Here is a 15,000-nt window from a genome sequence, read left to right as displayed (position 1 = left end):
GTGAATAAAAAATGTGGAGGCAAACCTTTGGATTAGAGTCTCAGCCGCGGAAACACTCTCTAATGCCATTGTTTTGTCCCGATCGATTGTGTTTTGTACCGTATGATATAGCACTGTGGCCCGATGATGATCATTCGATCGATTGACGCGACCACACTCGATGGCTCTTTACTTGCAAAATAATCGCGTGCCTGAATTCTAGCATTTGAAATTTTGAAAATACTCGTTATAGGGCACTAATTAGCCTACAGAATGTATTTCATGTGTCTCTCCGTTTCTCTTTCTCTCTTGCGCGCGTGCGCGCACCAATAACCGAATGTACCAGTTTTTATTAAGGTTTTCTGTCTTTTTTATCAACCTTCGTTACGCCTCTGTTCTTTTTTCTCGAATATTCTTCTTGTCTGAACACAAGAGGCTATCTCGTAACTAATGTTTCTTTTATTTTCTGCTTTATCCGGGATATTATTGCACTTTAGATTCGGTGAAGTATGGATTTCACTGTGTCTCTCCTCTCCTTGGCTATTAAATTTCGTTAAATGGCGCGATCTCACCACTGCAACGTCATTCTTGCTTGACGTGGCATATGGCTGACCAACGATAAGCTCATAGGTGTGTTAAATTTCCTTTTCCGTACAGTCGTGATACATCGAATAAAATACGAAAATAAGAACAGTGCTCAAAAGCAAATACGCGTGTGTATTTTTGTAATTTGTAACCGAATAAAAAGGAAGAAGCGTTTTTCCAAGAATATAACCCGAAGCTTCGTAGAATATATAAAGGCTTCCACTTTGACGATTTCCGACCCGTAATCTGATAACAGCAATCTTTTTTGATTGAAAATTTTTGGGAGAGAGAGAGAAAGGGAGCGACGAATTGATCTCGCCTTGTCGTTAAAAACAACTGCGAGTTAATCAGACGCGCGTCTGTTATTGACGATAGAATTTTATCAAAAAAAAATTAAATGCACGGTCTTGACGCGATTCGTGTCTTTCCTGAATGGATGACAGCGTTTACGTCTTTCGTGTACTTCCGCGTTAGATATTTATCTCAGCAAAAGAAGAACATATGTATTATGAACGAGACTAGCAGGCAGGCGAAAAGTACGATGGTCGGACAGAGCGTATTACTATGTCAGCAGATTGTATAAAAATGTATCAGTTATGAGACGATGAGCGAAAACTTCAAAGATCAAACTAAACATGGCCACATCTGGAACTATTCTGAGCGGGCAGCTGCACGAAACCTCGGAAGAAGGGCGAGCGAACGGTACCGAGCTGGGAGGGAAAGCAGCTCTGATTCCTTTTCACCAATCAGAAACCGTATTCAATGATCACGTGCTCTCTCTTCCATTATTTGCATTCCCCCACTCTAATTTCCTCTCGCTTCCCCACTTTTCTTTATTGCTTCTGTTTATGTGGAGCAAATTCCTGAAGCCTTCGTTGACCCTTGGTTTTCTACGCACAACTCTACTGAAAGCAAGCTTATGGATATATTATCCGCATTAAAAACATTGCGTCTCAACCTCCATATTTGCATTAGTGCAAAGTTTGCAAGCATCTTAATAATTTTCGTATTTCAGAACAAAAAAAGTAAAAATATAATTATGAAGATTATTTTTTTTTATCTTTTAGTAAAACTTCAATTAATATATGTATATTTACGAATTTATCATCATGTTTGATGAATCATAACATTAATTATAATTTAAAGGACTCTTACTTTGAGCCATTAAATAAGCTATCAACAAGAAAAAAAGAGAAAAATATTAGGTTCCTAATATGAATGTAATAGTGTCATTCATACTATTAACTTGACAACTAAAATGTTAAAAAATATTAAATTACAAAATATCATATAAAAATCTTTAATAACTTAAAATTTTCATGAATAAAAATTCATTTAACACATTTATCATTTTATGCAAATTTTATACAATTAAATTATTTTCCTTCAGTTCTATGTAATATTCATAATGATATAATTATTTATTTATACATAATAATTTCAATGTAAATATTAATGTAATTTCTATTATTAAACAAATATACATTTTTTGTTATGGATTTGTTCATAAAAGCTTGATATTCTAAAGATATAACATTTTGCGCACAAAAATATATAGCAATGTAAAAAAAATATTGTTTTCTTTATTATACTATATGTAAATACTCGTAAAATTTATAATCTTATTTAACTTGTTCATGCGAACGATGATAGAAAACAAATGAAATTCCACTCGACCAGCATTGTCGTAATGGTACATCTGGCAAATTTCGTGGATTGTGAACATGTTTCCAATCTGATAAATCCGAATTACAGTCTGATTGTTCAGGTGGTCCTTTTACTTCTATGCCATTAATACATCTTTTGCATTTAAACCTGAAATTGAAAGAAATGCATTTTATTAACAATTAGTCGTATAAATATTCACAGTTCAAAATAATTTTAAGCTTACTTATCATGAGTATCTGATATGGTATTTTCTTCTAATTTAAATAAATCTCGTAAATCATTTAATGTAAAATGTCTTGCAACGTCTTCTTCCTGATCAACAACTGTTGAACTTAATGCTTTTTTATGTGCCTGTCTTTGAAAAATCTTTTCTTCAATAGTACCAGTCTGTAATATATTTATATAATAATATAAAATACATCAAATTACAAGGAATAATTATATATTTTCTTTTTACGCACACAAAGAAAACGATATATGAAACACAGTTTTTTCTGACCATCTCTCCAAACTCTAGCCATAGCTTGATCATCATTTGCAGGATTCCAGTCAGGATCAAACATGACGAGGCGATTTGCACCAATAAGATTTAACCCACAACCTCCAGCTTTAGAACTAAGCATGAAAATAAAATCATTACTGTTTGGGTCATTAAATCTTTCTACTACTTTTGATCGTTTTTTGATGGTCATACTGCCGTCCAATCTAACATAATTATAACAACGTTTATGACATAATTTTTCAAATAGATCAAGAGTTTGTGTGTAATTAGATACCAGCACTATCTTATCATTTGTCGTTGTTTTAATAGATGCCAAAAGACAATCTAATACCATTAGTTTTCCCGAAAGTTCTGGTAAAATTTCTCTAGAACCAAAATCATAAAAATAAAAATTACCATTTCTTTATATAATAATGATAAATTTAAAAAATGACGTACTTTGTATTATAATTTGATGGCATTAATTTTGCAGCATTTTCAAATCCTTCAGATTTTTCCAATATTTTTTCATATACTAAATCAGGATGATTACATAGTTTTTTTAAAAGTGTAATTGCTGAAAGTGTAGAAAGGCTTTTACCTTTTTTACAATTTTCAGAATTTTCTGTAACAAAAAATGTTATATATTGCTCAAATTAAAAAATTTTAAATATAATAAGAAATTTGTAACAAACCTTCCATTGATTTTTTAATACTATCACTTTGTATAAAATTATTATATAGATCTGTCTGCACTTTTCCCATTTTTATACATACTACTAATTCATATTTTAAAGGTAAATACTTTGAAAGTAAGGCACTAGTACGTCTAATAAGACACTTATTTACAATAGTTACTAATTCTGTTAAACGTTCTTGAGCAAGTTTACGTTCGGTATCTGTTGCTACTGCATCTTGACCACGTAAAATTGGTATCTCAAATTTTTTTCTAAATTCCTAAAAAATGAAATTTTAATATTATGTTAATAATAATAGTTACTAAAATATTTCAGAGGATATTAATTTATGTACCTGTGCAGTTCCTAATAACCCTTGATTAACAAAATGCACAAGAGAAAAGTATTCTAAAAGATCATTTTGTATAGGTGTTCCACTAAGTAATACTCTCCTTTCAGCTTTTAAATTTATAAGTGCTTGATATGTTTGATTTTCAGAATTTTTTAGACGATGCCCTTCATCACATAATACAAGTCCTATTTCACTTTGATAAAGAATATGTGCATGTAAACGAAAAGTTTCATAACTAATTATTAAAATTGGGTTTACACATCTACGACCATAAGTTTTCATAAACCCAGTAAGTTTTGCATCAATATCTGCTTTGTTTCCACCATCAATGGCTAGTGGTTGAACTTTATTCTTTAACCATTTAAAGATTTCATTATACCAATTTTTAACTAGTGAACTTGGAGCAACAATAATAGCTTTGTCAATAAGTGGTTTAGCTTCAGGTCCTTTGAAATATAATTAGCTATTAATATTGTACATTATACATGAAATAATATTTACTTACCTTGTTTTAGTAGAGTCCATAACAGAGTTATACATTGTAAAGTTTTTCCAAGACCCATTTCATCTGCCATAATACATCCATAAGCACCTTTAATACGTACTCCTGTTACACATTCATACATAAATTTTACACCTTCTCGCTGATGAGGTCTTAAAACATTACATAATAGAGGATCTACTACTACATGTACAAGTTGTTTAGATCTAAGATTATATGAGAAGATTATTATAAAATATGTTTAACAAATTCAACAGTTAGGAAATAAATACAATACTTTATACTTACGGATCTATTTTTAATTTTTCATGTTCAGATAAATCAGAGGGGGAATAAACAATAAGTGCATTAGCCTCATCAGGATCATGTAATGGTCGACGAGGACCAGATAAACGTATCCCTAATGCACGTCCTGATAATTGATAACCAGGGATTGGTATCTTAAATGGCTTACTAAGAAGTTTCTTCACCCTTTCTTCCTATAAACTCAATTTTGATTTTTTAAATATTTTGTCATCACTATCATGAAATTACTGTTTAATGTATTATATTTACATGTTCAGAAATTATTTCTTGAGTAGCTTGCACATCATCAGCTGAAAGAGTAACTGCTTTATACTCTGGTATTTGTACATTTTTGACATTATGGCAAATCTTTTTTTTTGCTTGATGAACTGGTGATATAATTGGCGATAGTGTTACATTATTGGATATATCACAAAGCAATGGGCGCTTGCCTCTTTTACTGGGTGCCAAAGATCGAATCTTATGTAAAATAAACGTAAAATTAAAATAAAATGAAATGTGCCAATGACAGTATTAGAAACACTTTTTTTATAAATTAAAATAAAAAGTATATCAAGGTTATGTTACAAAAACAATTATTATAATTTTGTAACTGTGCAGACATTATTTCTCAATAGAAATTAAACTAATTTTGATAATTAAAGTCTTTAACCAATTTTTTAAAATACTACCATTTTGTATTAAGGTATTTCATTTTTGAGTTTCAAGATACTTCATTTTGCAATAGCAAAGTAAAGATACTACTATCTATATTTCATTTATTTAACTTTTAACTTTGTTCAAGAAATAAGTAGTAACAAATTTTAGAAGTTTCGCGGTTACAAAGATGATAAAATTTATTGTACTTAGATGCGAGCGCACCTAGCGTTCATATTTGAAAATTAATACTACTTTACACATTTAAATTTCAATTATTAAATGTTTCAGAAAAAAATCTTTAAATTAATATTTATATTAACAAATATGCATATACATAAATATGAATGAATGTTTTTAATGTCAAATTTTTAATGAAAACATTGCTACATAGTTATATCATTAATTTATTTATGAGTAAAAAATATACACATATAAAGCATTTATAAATATTATAACAATATACTTGCAAAAATATTTATCACTCTTTATCTTTAAAAATAAATAAATAAAATTATAATTCTGCAAATATATTTCCCAAGAAATTTGTATTTAAATCATCATCATCCTTATCAATATATTTATTATACTTCATATCTGGAATGTTAAAGGTACATTTAGTAAGTTCAAATAATTCAGAATTGATATTGGGTTTTATACCATAAGTATCTTCCAAAAATTGTAAAACAGCTGTTTTATTTTGTAAATTATTAAAAAACATTCTATTTCTTTTGGGAAGTATTTTTTCTAACATAAATACAAGGTGATGATGGAAACATATAAATTGGGTTGGTATAGTTGATGTGATATCAAGCCAATCTTGTACACAATGGAGAGGTGTAACTGAATATCCAGAAAAAAGGGCTGGATTAGTTAGAATTCCTCTTGCAGACATCACTGCATCACAATTACTTTCCTTATACAGATTTTCTGCACTTTCTAAACTTTTTACATCCCCATTAGCAATAAGAGGTAATTTTACACTGTCTCTTACTAATTTTAAATTATCTAGATCAATTGGTTCGCATCTCATTTCAGGTGTCCTAGCATGCACAGTAAGAAACGAAACACCTGCTTTCTCAAGAATTCTACAGAAATCAATAGTTTTATGAATATCCTTCAATAATCGTATTTTCACAGATACAGTGAAAGGATTTGGAATACGATTTCTCACTTGATATATTAAATCTTTTACAAAGTCTGGTTTTTCAAGTAAATCAGCTCCATATCCTTCTTTTAATGCCCAACGCTGAGGGCAACCACAATTTAGATCTACTCCATTACAATATCTGTAAAGACAAGTAACAAATATGAAAACCTATGTTAATTATTAAAAGTTAAATTTAATATTACAAAGGAAAACTTACGGTGCAACTAATTCTGCTGCATTAAGAAAATCATATACATTTTTAGCAGCAAACTGAACAACCAATGGTTTATCCCTATTGTTAGTTGAAAATTCATTGTCTCTAGCTTTTTCAGATTGTATAAATGAATCAGCTAAGATCATAGGTGTAAAACATATATCACAATCATATCGTCTTACTAAAGTTCTAAATTGTAATCTATTCAAAGGTATTTTAAAGTAGTATATTATATATTTAATATATATTATAAATATAATAACTTTTTTTACTTACTTGCTGTATCTAACCATTGGTGCACATACTTTTGTCATCCTTGGTTCTTTTAACATTTCTACTATATCAATTGACATTTTGATTTATTTTTTAAATATTATGTCAAATGAATGAAGTATTATCTATTAAAACACAACAAATGTTTCACCTTATATATTATTTTAGTAATGTAAAAAATGTGGTAAAAAGATAACTGAATAATTATTTTTTATATACATCTTATTAGGTTTTTTTTTATTTACAAATAAGGTTATAGACATAATTTTTATTAAATAATATTTTACTAAAATAGCACAAATTAAGCAAAATTGTAGTGTAAATAAAATCATAAATTTATTATGTAATTAATCAATATATCAATAAATAATAGTTATTTTTAAATTTTATTTCACATATTTTAATGTTTTTTAATCTTATAGAACACAAAGTAAATTGAATTTACAGTTAGGTAAACATAATATACACCATCTGTATACTATCAAATAATTTTATTGACGTTGAATTTTATTTCAATTAATTCATGTATTTGCAATGCGTTATAATAATTCTCGTAAGTACTATTCTATTCGCTTTTTGTTCTTATTGTAAACATTCAAAATTTTATTTAAATATAACCTTATTATATCTGTTGTTTACTTACAATTAATGTCCATAAATGTTATGTGATATTCTTTAAAAGATATATAAAACACAATAAATGATTATTGTTCGGATTATTATATTTTTTACATGTACATACTGTAATATTGTGTAAAAATTAATTTTTTTATAAATAGATATTACTCTTAGCAGCTTCTTTTTAACCTATATATGATTTAATCTATGTCCCTTTCTCATAATATTTTTATTAATACAATATTTTTTTATGTACATAAAGAATGGGAAATATATTATGAAAATGTTATCATTACTGTCTTAATTATACAAGATTCAATATTCAATCTTTTTACTTTTAAAAGGTCCTACAGAAGAATGTCCTTTAACAAAAAGTAGAAGTTATAAATACATGTTAAATATGTACTGTGGAGATGGTCTAAAATTCATTATTAGTTGTTTCACTATTTTGACTATTTCTATCACAACAACATTAATTTTACAAATCTTATATGCTGATGGAAGTCCACAGGTATTTATATTAATCTAAGAAAAAATATTGTGTAATAATAATAAGTATTATATAATAAACTATAAATATTATTTTATACTAGGATAAAGCTGGTATTCATGGTGCAGTTGCAACAGATTATACAAATTGTTCACAAATTGGAACTAAAATATTGCGAAAAGGTGGTAATGCAGTAGATGCAGCTGTAGCAGCTACTATTTGTATGACAGTTGTAGCTCCACATAAAACTGGTTTGGGTGGGTAAGTTGCATATACAACTTTATTAATATTTATTGTAATTTATAATTATTATTTTAGGGGTGGTTACATAATGGTATATAATCATAAAGAACAGATAGAACCAATCATTATTGATTTTGCCAGTAATACAATAGAAGGTATCTAAATAGTATTTTTAAAGTGTATTTCATATTTTATATTATTTGTATTATATGTTAGATAGTCTTTTACAAGATGGAATACGTATACCAGCAGTATTACGGGGATTAGAATATGCACATACACTAAAAGGTAAATTACCATGGAATGAAATTGTTAAACCTTCTGTATCTTTAGCCAAAGGTGGATTTGTTGTATCAAAAGAATTAGCAAGTGAAATATCAAAAAATATTGATTATGAAATTTTATATGGGCACCTTAATGCAGGAGATATACTAAAGTTACATGATCTTAGTAACATGTTAAATGCTGTGGCATTGCAAGGAACTAATGGTGTAATATTGTTATCATATTAATTATGACTAATTTTTAATTTTATCATCAGTATCCTTTAATGTGGCTCATTTTATTTATTTTTAGTACTCTACAATGGAACTTTCTCACAAAATCTTCTACATGATAAAATTAAACTTTCAAAATTACTTTCAAAGCTAATATATTATGAACCTGATATATATATAGCAAAAAAGTTAAGCTTTTATAAACATACAATATATTATCCTCCACATATGTCGTTATTAAAGTCAATGATCACAGCTCTGGAAAATCTTAAAATATCTACTGAAAATATATCTACAATAGGAACAGAGATACAAATAGCTAAAGCATTAATAAATGCAGTTTTAACTCCAGTACAATTAAGACAATTCGGTTTGTTTTATTTTATTGTTTTCACTTCAAAATATTATAGTATTTTATAGCAATATTAATTTTTTGAAGTAATATTTTTAGTTGAAGAAGAAAAATATACTGGAGTTATTGCAATGGATTGGGAAGATACTTATGTCTGTATTATAACGTTAGTATTGCTACAATTTAATTTATTTTATTTATTAAATTTAGTAATATAAATGCATAATTCTTATAGTGGACTAAGTGCACCATTTGGTCTTGGATATATGTCAAATGCAGGTTTTCTGTTAGATAAAACTGATACCAATAATACTTTATCTATGCTTAGTCCAATAATTTTTCATAGTGAAAAAGCATTATGTGGATTACGTGGAGTGTTTGGAACTGATGATATATTGATTATTGGACAATTATTATACAATATTATAGTGCGTCAATTAAATGTTTCTGAAGCTATTGAATATCCAAGGTAAAAAACATATTTTAGCTGTTATTTTATAATATATTATTATAGTAATTATTATATATTGTATAAATTATTCATATAGTCATTTTTTATATAATTTTTTTTATAGATATTACTTTTCTTCAGATGGACTTGCTGTAGAAAATGACCAAAAACATTCTGTAAATATGTTAATACGAAATCAATTAAATTTAATGATGTCAACACATTTGGACACAGATTTAGTATTAAAAAGTGTGAATGCAATCATAAAAAGAAAAGATCTAATGTCAAGTCATTCAGATAGTCGTGGTGGTGGTCTTGCATCAAGATTTTAATAATTTATTTATTTTTATTTTTTCTATTAAATATATTTATATAATTTTACATTAATTTAAATAATAACATTTATGTTTGTACTGTTTTATAAAAACATTTTTAAATTTTAACTATTTTTATACAAAATTTATACAATAAAATTTAATCTGCCATTTTTAATTAAAACTAAATTTATTTTTAGTATAAAAAGACAAATTATAACTAATTATAATTAATACAATGATAGTATACTTGAATTCTATTTGTATTTTGTCACATTTACAACTGTTGCTTTTGTTATTTGTATCCTTTACTTAATTCAAGTTGTCTTAATCTAGCATATATTGCACTAGCACCAAGCACAATAAAATTACTTATCCACCACATAAATAATTTCTTTTCATTAAACCAATAAGTTGCTAAAACTGTTTGTGTACAAGCTTTAGCAGTTCCACTAATATTATGTGTTAAAGGAGATGTTACTTTTATTTGCAGTGCTGAAACATAACCAATAGCAAACCCACAGACTCCTCCAATAGTTATAGCCAACCAAAAAGATAAAGATCCAATTTTATCATAATTGTATACTGTAATATGTTCTCCATTAGCTATCATTAATGGAAGAAATATAATGACACTATATGCATTGTTATAATAAGAAAGTAACCAAATATCTTGATTTAATGTGGGAAGTACTTGTTTCGTATGAATAGAATACAAAGAAAGAATTAATGATCCTAATACACCACAAATTGTTCCTAGAATGGATAAAGAACCAGCAACATGTTCTTGATTCACACCAAGCCAAAATCCCATCACAATAAATGCACAACATGCAATACAGTTTGTAGAAGTCTTTTGACCTATAAAATAGTAATAAACCACTATTTATATTAACTGACTTTTTGATTTTCTAAATGTTTTTTTATAGTTTTACCTAGTATAAGATAAGTGAAAATAACATTGAACACAGTTGTTAATGAACGTCCTATGTAATAAAATGTAACATCAACATACTTTAAACATAAGTTATTAGTTACAATCATACCAGTAAATAGAAGGGACAATGGTAATATCTGTAAATAAATAAATGCATAAAAAAATAAGAAAATTATTATATGTAATATTTGTTACCAAATCACAATTTACCTTTTTAAGAGTTTCTTTAGTATATGGATTACCATCAGGAAATTTAAAATATTTTGGAAACCACTTTGATAAATTACTAAGAATTACACAAATAATTAAGGATATTATACATTGACACCATGTTATAAAAAGAGGTGCATCCAAATTTATAGTATTACTGGATAAAAGGGCTTTATTTATAAATACTGTCAATATAGAAATTATCCTGTAAAAATATTCAATTATACATAAAAACAATTTAATAGTGAAAGATAAATAATACCATTTTTTGTTAAAAAAGTAGAATTTACTTTAACCTACCAATAAGTTGCAACCACAATTGTAATATGTATGAATTTTGACAATATTCCAGTTCCAAACATCATTATATTTTTGTTATTATTTGTATATATTAATTCAAAATTATATTTCTTTTTAATTAATCATCTTAATAATAGATTAGAATATTTTTCCAAGGAACACACATCATTGGTAAACATCAAATTTCGAAGGAATAAGGAGGGGGGTCGGTAAATCTTAAATGTAAAACATTAGTTTCGGGAATATAATAGTTTCTACAATATTAATAAAGAAGTTTTTGGCATAAGACATAGGAATATGTCCATATAGATGAGGTTAAACAATTATTTTCTCTGTAGTAATAACCACCGTTAAGTTTGAATAGTATGATGCACACACACAGCTTCACATCTGGATTAGTTCTATAAGGTGCTCGTCTAAAATTTACCCATTTATTTCTTCATGTCCACTTCACTGCATGGATGATGAAAGGATGGAATACTCTCTTCCCAAGAAGTATAACCAAATTTAATTCAATTTTGTTATTATTCAAAATTACATAATGCAGTTTAAAGAATAGATAAATAAATTTTGAATAGCACGCCCTATAGAAACTGCGGTGAGATACCAGTACGTGTTATCAACTATTCCGCGTTCGATAACAGCTACTGGTACAGAAAAAACGTTCGTTTTTAACTACCAAAAGTTTTTCGTTAATATCTGCGAAACTATTAAATTTCCGAAACTAATGTTTCACATTTAATATCTACCCCTTTTCCCCCTTAAAATTTGATCGCCGTTGTGCCTTCTTCGAAAAAACATTTATAGATTATATTGATTATATAAAAAATTCAGATTAAAGCATTGAATGCTAAGAAACTATTTTCAAATTTACTTCCATAGCAACGAATATGACGTAAATAACAAAAATGTGATATCTAAACTATTTTGAATTGAACAGTTTAGATCGATAAAATTGTATTAAATTATAGTTATGAAATAGTATGTATTTTATCGCTTTTAACTTGTTACCAGTGTTTTATTTTTGTAGGTTACAATAAGTAATATACTCTGTTACATTATAATAGTAACTTTAGTTACAATCATTGCTTTATAATAATCACATACTTTTTAGCATGTGTTAGTGTTTAACACATGTTTCTATTGTACAATGATCGTATTTACGAAACTTAATTTCTTTTTTCTTATAACATTTTTAATTTAAATAAAGATAAATACTGATCTATAATCTAAAAATATATTATTCTTATATTACATACACATTCACATTTTCCATTTTAATTACACTTATAGATTATGATTAGAGATAAAAATTATATAAGACCATATGTTATAATTCATTTATATATATAACATAAGTTATTGCATATCTCAAAGAAAAACATATAAGTACTCATAAATTAGAAAGTTTGTTATATATAATAGTTTTTTACATTGATTTTTGATTAAAAATAATTTTATATTGAAATTATGCTTTTAACGATTATTTTAATAACATTAAATTTTATTTATTTACAAACTAACACAAATCAATTTAACATTTATTTTCCTTTGATTTTTTTGATACATAGTTATATAATTTGTATTTTAACGGATAGCAAGTTTCTGCCATAAAATGGCTATATGTTATTGCTAATAACTAGTATATAAATGTTGACACGTGGTATCCAGTACTCGGGTATTTTCGACCATTGTCGTAGTGATGAACAACCAAAATTAGTACTTGCATAAATCATTTACATCTCTTGAAAACTTGTTTTGAATTATTTCTTTTTATTTACTACTTCAAAACTTGAAATATCTACTGCGTAGATGTAACAGTTTGGAAAATTGACATATAACGGGTATGTATTGAATACAATGTCTTCTATTAAAACGGTTAATTGGACTCTGTACCCGCTAAATTATTCTTTTCTTCAGTTCTTCATTTATTACAAAACTATGGCTTTGTACATTATAAATGCTTTTATTTTATAATAGTTATACATATATATATATATATATATTATATATATATATATATCGTTTTTAATGCTAATGATACATTCTATATAATTTCTAATTTTAGTTATAAATAAAAATTTCTTTAGTTTTTTTATATAAATTGAATTATTGCCGATTTTTTTTTCACAATAATTAATGTATGTATACATTTATTATAGTATATTATGAATAGATATATAATCTATTATGGCAAGAAATCATGACCATTTTTAATTTCTAGGTAATTAATTGTGTAACATTCGGTAAATTATTTGATTTTTATTTTTAAGTATCTTTTAACCTAGGTACTGTATTATCATATTATTTTATATATTTTATTTTAAATTGATATACCAAAATAAAGTTAAAATAATTTCAAAATAAATATATTGATCATCTACAAATTCATAATTTATGGCAAAAATAATTAATCATTATGTATCATTTTAATTTAATATTACATTTATAATATAATTTTTTCAATATTTGATATTTACATTAATATTAATATTTAAATTATAATATTTATTCTTTGTGTAATTTTATACATTTCAGAAATTAATTAAAATTCCATAATATGTCACAATACGAGGATGTTATTGTAGTAGACAAAAGAAGTGATGCTAATGCGATATCAGAATCAGAGATTCGACATAGAATTCCATGGAGTGAACGTGTATTATTAAATAGTGAAGTACCAGGTTTACATGAAGTTAAAGAATTGTTAGAAGATGATGATGCAAGTTGTTTAGCAGAAGAAGAAGATGGAGTTGGTTGTCCATTACCCTCAACTCCTGAAGATGATCATCTTTTGGATTGTGAGGTATATAATCATTATTAGTTATTATTAATGTGACACATAATTGACTGTATATTTTAATATATAATGTTACAGATGACAGAAGTATTGAAAGCTGGAGTATTAAGTGATGAAATCGATCTGGGTGCATTGGCACATAATGCTGCAGAGCAAGCAGAAGAATTTGTTCGTAAGGTAACTATTAAATATAAATATACCTTTAAATTAAAGATTATGCAATTTATTTTGTATTTAACTAAACATTAACTAAACATTTTCCAAAGGTTTGGGAAGCATCATGGAAACAATGTCATTTCAGAAACCTTCCAAAGTGGTTACAGGATAATGATTTTTTACATGCTGGCCACAGACCACCTTTACCATCTTTTTATGCATGTTTCAAAAGTATATTTCGAATTCATACAGAAACAGGAAATATTTGGACTCATTTACTTGGTAAAATTTATTATTTACTTTTAAATAAATTTTATTTTGCTTTTTCCAACTATTTGTCCAAGAGATTAATAAATTTTATTCTTTTCATAGGATGCATGGCATTTATTGGCATGGCTATATTCTTCATAACACAACCTCCTATAGAAATACAATTGGAAGAAAAATTGGTATTTGGTACCTTTTTTGCTGGTGCTATTATATGTCTAGGAATGTCGTTTGCCTTTCATACTGTACACTGCCACAGTGAATGTGTTGGAAAGTTGTTTTCAAAATTAGATTATTGTGGAATAGCTATGCTAATTATGGGTAGTTTTGTACCATGGCTTTATTATGGTTTTTACTGTGATTATCAACCTAAACTTATTTACTTGTCATTGGTTGTAATACTTGGTGTAACAAGTATTGTTCTTTCATTATGGGAACGGTTTGGTGAACCAAATTACAGACCATTAAGAGCAGGCGTTTTTATGGGATTTGGTCTTAGTGGAGTGAGTCACATATATCATAATATATATATATATATTTAT

General features: G+C 26.8%; 5 protein-coding genes across 8 annotated transcripts in view; 2 read left to right on the top strand and 3 right to left on the bottom strand.

Moving 5' to 3' along the window:
- su(sable) (suppressor of sable) overlaps positions 1-1,520 on the bottom strand; it is a 10,234-nt gene extending 8,714 nt beyond the window's left edge. For all 3 annotated transcript variants that reach the window (XM_017898414.1, XM_017898417.1, XM_017898416.1), the window contains exon 1: positions 26-1,520. In XM_017898414.1, the coding sequence (XP_017753903.1) occupies positions 26-69 (44 nt within the window). In that variant the 5' untranslated portion in view covers positions 70-1,520. The remainder of the gene's footprint in view (positions 1-25) is intronic.
- Positions 1,521-2,113: 593 nt separating this feature from the next.
- okr (DNA repair and recombination protein RAD54-like okr) lies at positions 2,114-6,903 on the bottom strand. The gene is made up of 12 exons (XM_017898302.1): positions 6,827-6,903; positions 6,554-6,751; positions 6,361-6,475; positions 4,800-5,009; positions 4,533-4,723; positions 4,248-4,450; positions 3,746-4,188; positions 3,409-3,670; positions 3,173-3,338; positions 2,694-3,099; positions 2,456-2,619; positions 2,114-2,379 (listed from the first exon to the last, which is right to left on the bottom strand). Exons 1-12 carry the CDS (start codon positions 6,901-6,903, stop codon positions 2,187-2,189), a joined length of 2,628 nt encoding a protein of 875 aa, XP_017753791.1. The 3' UTR covers positions 2,114-2,186.
- A 454-nt stretch (positions 6,904-7,357) lies between these two features.
- On the top strand, positions 7,358-9,806 carry LOC108546305 (gamma-glutamyltransferase 7). Its single transcript, XM_017898316.1, has 9 exons — positions 7,358-7,376; positions 7,786-7,952; positions 8,035-8,192; positions 8,250-8,329; positions 8,391-8,663; positions 8,751-9,041; positions 9,123-9,189; positions 9,259-9,492; positions 9,599-9,806. The coding sequence occupies exons 1-9, from the start codon at positions 7,358-7,360 to the stop codon at positions 9,804-9,806; spliced, it is 1,497 nt and encodes a 498-aa protein (XP_017753805.1).
- A 277-nt stretch (positions 9,807-10,083) lies between these two features.
- nac (GDP-fucose transporter nac) lies at positions 10,084-11,300 on the bottom strand. Its single transcript, XM_017898317.1, has 4 exons — positions 11,236-11,300; positions 10,936-11,140; positions 10,724-10,862; positions 10,084-10,649 (listed from the first exon to the last, which is right to left on the bottom strand). Exons 1-4 carry the CDS (start codon positions 11,298-11,300, stop codon positions 10,084-10,086), a joined length of 975 nt encoding a protein of 324 aa, XP_017753806.1.
- A 1,607-nt stretch (positions 11,301-12,907) lies between these two features.
- AdipoR (adiponectin receptor) overlaps positions 12,908-15,000 on the top strand; it is a 4,694-nt gene continuing 2,601 nt past the window's right edge. The window contains exons 1-5 of one of the 2 annotated variants that reach the window (XM_017898299.1): positions 12,908-13,079; positions 13,774-14,041; positions 14,114-14,212; positions 14,302-14,473; positions 14,564-14,961. In XM_017898299.1, coding sequence (XP_017753788.1) covers positions 13,796-14,041; positions 14,114-14,212; positions 14,302-14,473; positions 14,564-14,961 — 915 coding nt within the window. In that variant the 5' untranslated portion in view covers positions 12,908-13,079; positions 13,774-13,795. Of the gene's footprint in view, positions 13,080-13,442; positions 13,460-13,773; positions 14,042-14,113; positions 14,213-14,301; positions 14,474-14,563; positions 14,962-15,000 lie in introns of those variants that run through there. The other variant, XM_017898300.1, reaches the window with a different exon arrangement.

This window comes from Eufriesea mexicana, unplaced genomic scaffold (genome assembly GCF_001483705.2).
Source record: "Eufriesea mexicana isolate 0111107269 unplaced genomic scaffold, ASM148370v2 scaffold657, whole genome shotgun sequence".
NCBI classification, from domain to species: domain Eukaryota; kingdom Metazoa; phylum Arthropoda; class Insecta; order Hymenoptera; family Apidae; genus Eufriesea; species Eufriesea mexicana.
The sequence above is the reverse complement of the archived record's forward strand: the minus strand, read 5'-3'. Positions and strand labels throughout refer to the sequence as shown.

Bases quoted from the DNA above. Each gene is read 5' to 3' on its own strand.
- LOC108546305 (XM_017898316.1), top strand. The intron at 8,330-8,390 runs GTATCTAAATAG...ATTATATGTTAG, and splicing joins TGCCAGTAATACAATAGAAG to ATAGTCTTTTACAAGATGGA. The intron at 8,664-8,750 runs GTGTAATATTGT...ATTTATTTTTAG, and splicing joins GGCATTGCAAGGAACTAATG to TACTCTACAATGGAACTTTC.
- okr (XM_017898302.1), bottom strand. From the start codon at position 6,903: ATGTCAATTGATATAGTAGAAATGTTAAAAGAACCAAGGATGACAAAA. The intron at 4,451-4,532 runs GTAAGTATAAAG...ATATAATCTTAG, and splicing joins GAAAAATTAAAAATAGATCC to ATCTAAACAACTTGTACATG. The intron at 3,339-3,408 runs GTTTGTTACAAA...TTTTTGTTACAG, and splicing joins TATTAAAAAATCAATGGAAG to AAAATTCTGAAAATTGTAAA.
- nac (XM_017898317.1), bottom strand. From the start codon at position 11,300: ATGATGTTTGGAACTGGAATATTGTCAAAATTCATACATATTACAATT. The intron at 11,141-11,235 runs GTAGGTTAAAGT...ATATTTTTACAG, and splicing joins ATTGTGGTTGCAACTTATTG to GATAATTTCTATATTGACAG. The intron at 10,650-10,723 runs GTAAAACTATAA...ACTATTTTATAG, and splicing joins TTTCACTTATCTTATACTAG to GTCAAAAGACTTCTACAAAC.